The sequence below is a fragment of the Eucalyptus grandis genome, chromosome 5 (genome assembly GCF_016545825.1).
Source record: "Eucalyptus grandis isolate ANBG69807.140 chromosome 5, ASM1654582v1, whole genome shotgun sequence".
Classification (NCBI taxonomy): domain Eukaryota; kingdom Viridiplantae; phylum Streptophyta; class Magnoliopsida; order Myrtales; family Myrtaceae; genus Eucalyptus; species Eucalyptus grandis.
The window spans coordinates 48,223,129-48,227,023 of NC_052616.1; the positions used below are offsets into that span (position 1 = coordinate 48,223,129).

At 39.1% G+C, this 3,895-nt stretch overlaps 1 protein-coding gene across 1 annotated transcript; it reads left to right on the plus strand.

The window, feature by feature from the left end:
- Nucleotides 1-461: 461 nt before the first annotated feature.
- LOC120293116 ((3S,6E)-nerolidol synthase 1-like) lies at nucleotides 462-3,152 on the plus strand. The gene is given in 8 exon segments (XM_039311905.1): nucleotides 462-725; nucleotides 728-842; nucleotides 997-1,215; nucleotides 1,526-1,664; nucleotides 1,975-2,128; nucleotides 2,131-2,222; nucleotides 2,711-2,885; nucleotides 2,888-3,152. Coding segments are annotated over 8 exon segments (1,248 nt in total). The 5' UTR covers nucleotides 462-484; the 3' UTR covers nucleotides 3,001-3,152.
- The last annotated feature ends 743 nt before the right edge of the window (nucleotides 3,153-3,895 follow it).

Below are 3,895 nucleotides of genomic sequence, written 5' to 3' on the forward strand. Positions count from 1 at the left end.
TGAAGCAAGTAAGAGGAGACTCGCTCGAAAGTTTGGTGACGGTAGATGCTCTCCAACGTCTTGCCATTGACTACCATTTTGAGGATGAGATCGAGGCGATCTTGCAGAGGCATCTCTTGATCTCCTCGTCTCGATCTCATTCTCGTCCCATTGATGCCGATAATCTGCATGAAGCAGCACTTCGTTTCCGGCTCTTGAGGCAAGCAGGTTATCCTGTTCCTTCAGGCGAATGAAATCTCCTTCACTTGATGATTTCAAATACTGTTTCCTGACTGATGCGATGGCTGCTGGGAGAATTCGAAAGATATTCACAGAAGTAGTATCAAAATAGATCTCACTTCTTTGCCTTAACTTTTTCTTACAATTTGACCCGGTCAAGAGGGTGGGGACACAATGTCTACTTCCCGTCTACTACCAGAATCCTAACATAATTTAGCTTTTCCACATTTAATATACAGATGTGTTTCAACGGTTTCTACACAAAATGAATGATGGAACTCAGAATAAAAAGCCACAGGGCAATGACATTTTGGGTTTCACAAGTTTATTTGAGGCTTCCCAACTTGGCATTGAAGGAGAAGATGCTCTCGATCAAGTAGGAGAGTCAACCCGTCAACGCCTCCATTCATCTTTGGCCGATCTTGACCACGTTCAAACTAGATTCGTGAGAAATTCACTTGGCAATCCGTTCCACAAGAGCTTGGCCAGGTTCACGGCTAATGATTTTTGAGGAATTTTGTGGGACATTCGTGTAGCTGGACCAAGAATTTAGGGGAACTTGCCCATTTGGACATGAACATTGTAAGATCCGTGCATCAACGGGAAATCCTCCAAGTCTCGAAGTACGTACACATGATCCAAACTTTCTATCAAGAGTTGTGGCTATAACTAGTTAAAAATACCATGTGGCCACCCATCACATCTCCATTAGATTTTGCTCAACAATTTTACTTATGAAGTGACTAGCTTGACTAATATTCTCATATGTTTAATCAGTTGGTGGAAAGAACTGGGCATGGCAAAGGAACTGAAGTACGCAAGGAACCAGCCAATGAAGTGGTACATATGGCCAATGGCCATCCTCACCGAAACAGGCTTGTCCCAGGAGAGAGTGCTCGTCACCAAACCCATCTCATTCATCTACATCATCGATGACATTTTTGACGTCTATGGCACGATCGGAGATCTCACCGCGTTCACGGATGTTGTCAACAGGTACATAATTTGGAGTTTTACTTTGAGCGCCATTCCTGAAAGTCTCTTTTTGCACATGCACAATATCGAAAGTACACGTGCCTGATCTCAAACCTGTACGTAAAAAGAATACTTTTCACTTATCCTAGCATACTTGGAAGTTTTTCTTACACAAGCGGTCCCAAGTCCTGTGGACACGTGCTTGAAAATTTTAAAGCCACAAATTGTACAAGGACAAAAATTCTTGAAGTCACGTGTATACAAGATAAGTCCATGATTTAATGTCTAATTCTATTGGTTTGTTGCTGATTTGGTTTTCTCGATCTGTCAGATGGGAATGCACTGAAAAAGACAACATACCAGACTACATGAGGACGTGCTTTCATGCTTTGGATGATATTACCAATGAATTCAGCTTGGCGGTGTACAAAAATCATGGGTGGAACCCATTGTGCTCCTTAAGGAAGACGGTACAACTTTTCACTCCCCCCTCCCCCCCCAAAAAAAAAAAAAAAAACCACACATTTCTTCCTTTCTTTTTCTTTTCTTGACTACTTCTTAGAAGCATGGACGAATCCTAGGCATGATTGAATTGAATTGACTTTTACTTATTACTTTTTACTTAATCTAAATTTTACAGCGCACACATTTTCCTTTGCATTGATCAAGGAACCTGAAAATTTTTCGACATGTAAATATTAGCACGTAAATTCACGTGGACTCGCATATAATAAAATGGCGCATCCTCGTTTTTATATTTTGTCTCCAATTCATGGACAATGGGCAAGCCTGCTAAATGCCTTCTTGGTGGAGGCAAGATGGCTTGCCAGTGGTCACTCCCCGACAACACAAGACTACTTGGACAACGCAATTGTCAGCTCCGGAGTGCACGTCTTGTTGGTCCACTTATTCTTCATCTTGGGTGAGAGAATCACCCCGAAAGTGTTGATCATTTAGAAAATATACCTGAAATTGTATCTTCCACAGCTTCAATTCTTCGTCTTTGGGACGACTTGGGAAGTGCCGAGGTGAGTCATGAAAATATCGTGCACTTGTCCTTTTTAACAAAGCTTCATTTATGGGTTTTACTAATATAATGTAAATAATAACTTATTGTAAGTCACAAATTCTTGAACAAGTAGACCTCACAACAATTTATAATAATTTGTTATTTGATTTTTTGTGATCCAGAACACACGGTAGTTATTCTCAGAGTAGATTAAAAACTGTTATCAAATCATTTCTCTTCATTTACCATGAGCCACAAATTCTTGTAAAAATTGACCACATAATATTTTTTAATTATTTTTATTTACTTTTTGTGGCCTAAAATAGATTATTAATCTCATAATAAATTAAAGATAATCACATAAATATTTCTGTTTTGTATTTGATGGGCTTTGATCGAGCATAGAGTTAAAGGTACAATAGTTGTAAATGCTTTCTCTTCCTTCTTCTTTGCCCTCCCTTTTGAGGATTATTCCACTAATATCTCAGCAATTAACAATGGTGACAGGACGAGTTCCAAGATGGCCGAGATGGGTCATATGTGGAATGCTACAAGCGAGAATTCCATGGCTCTTCAGAAGAAGCGGCACGAGACCATGTGAAGAAGATGATCTCGGAGGCATGGAAGAGGCTCAACAAGGCATGTCTCTATCCTCAAACATTCACCAAGTCCTTCAGCAAGGCCTCCTGAACACAGCCAGGATGGTCCCGCTGATGTACAATTACGACGACAGCCATTCACTCCCTCTCCTTGAACACCACATGAAGTCATTGCTCTTTAAAGGCTCTACCTTCTAAGGGCTTTGCATCTTTATCATCGACCATATGGCTATGTTTAGGCATATGGATTTCTAGCCAAAATAGGATTAGATAAGATATGATATGATATCCAAGGATTTCGTTATATCATATCTAATGTGTAATTACTTACAATAACAAAACTTATGAGGGCTTTGTGTCTTTGTTCACTAACTTAGACACCATGTAGGGTTGTTGCTTCTCATTTTCCTAGACACCATGTACGGTCATTGCTTCTCATTTCCTTAGTGTCGAATTGATTCTAGCCGCAGCTAAAGTGGCAAGATGTGCACTGAGAGTTTGATTTTCAGAGTGATGCGAAGCTAGGTTGAGAAAGAACGCTGTGATACCATGTGAAAATATAAAGGAATGGAGAGGAGCCAAGAATTGGGAATAAGATATATATATATATATATATATATATATATATATATGTATGTATGTATATATATATTACTTTCTTACTTATAACATTATACAATCACAGCCCTATATATAATGCATATAATCAACCTAATTAAGGAGAAAAATATTATAAAGACATAGAGAATAAAAAGAATCAGATTCTCAAATATACAATATTCTAGTTTCCCATTGATGAATCAATTAAAAAAAAAAAATCAAGTGCAACAGTCTTCAACAATTTGTGCTCGTGAAGGCCGAGCAAGAAGGTTGGTCCTCAATTACTGGTGCTGCATTGCTCCGTCTTGTGGTTCTCTCCCCGATTTGCCTGCCTGACGAAGTTCGCTATTGAGTTGCTTTTTCTTTAAGCGTATCATGGAGCGTCTTGCTCATTTCCTGAGTCCTGTGAAGTTTATTTAAGTGGAAGAGTCTGGTCAAGTTTTGGGGTCTTTGTTTATTGATGTGTAATTTTAGTCCAAGGTGATATTTTGAT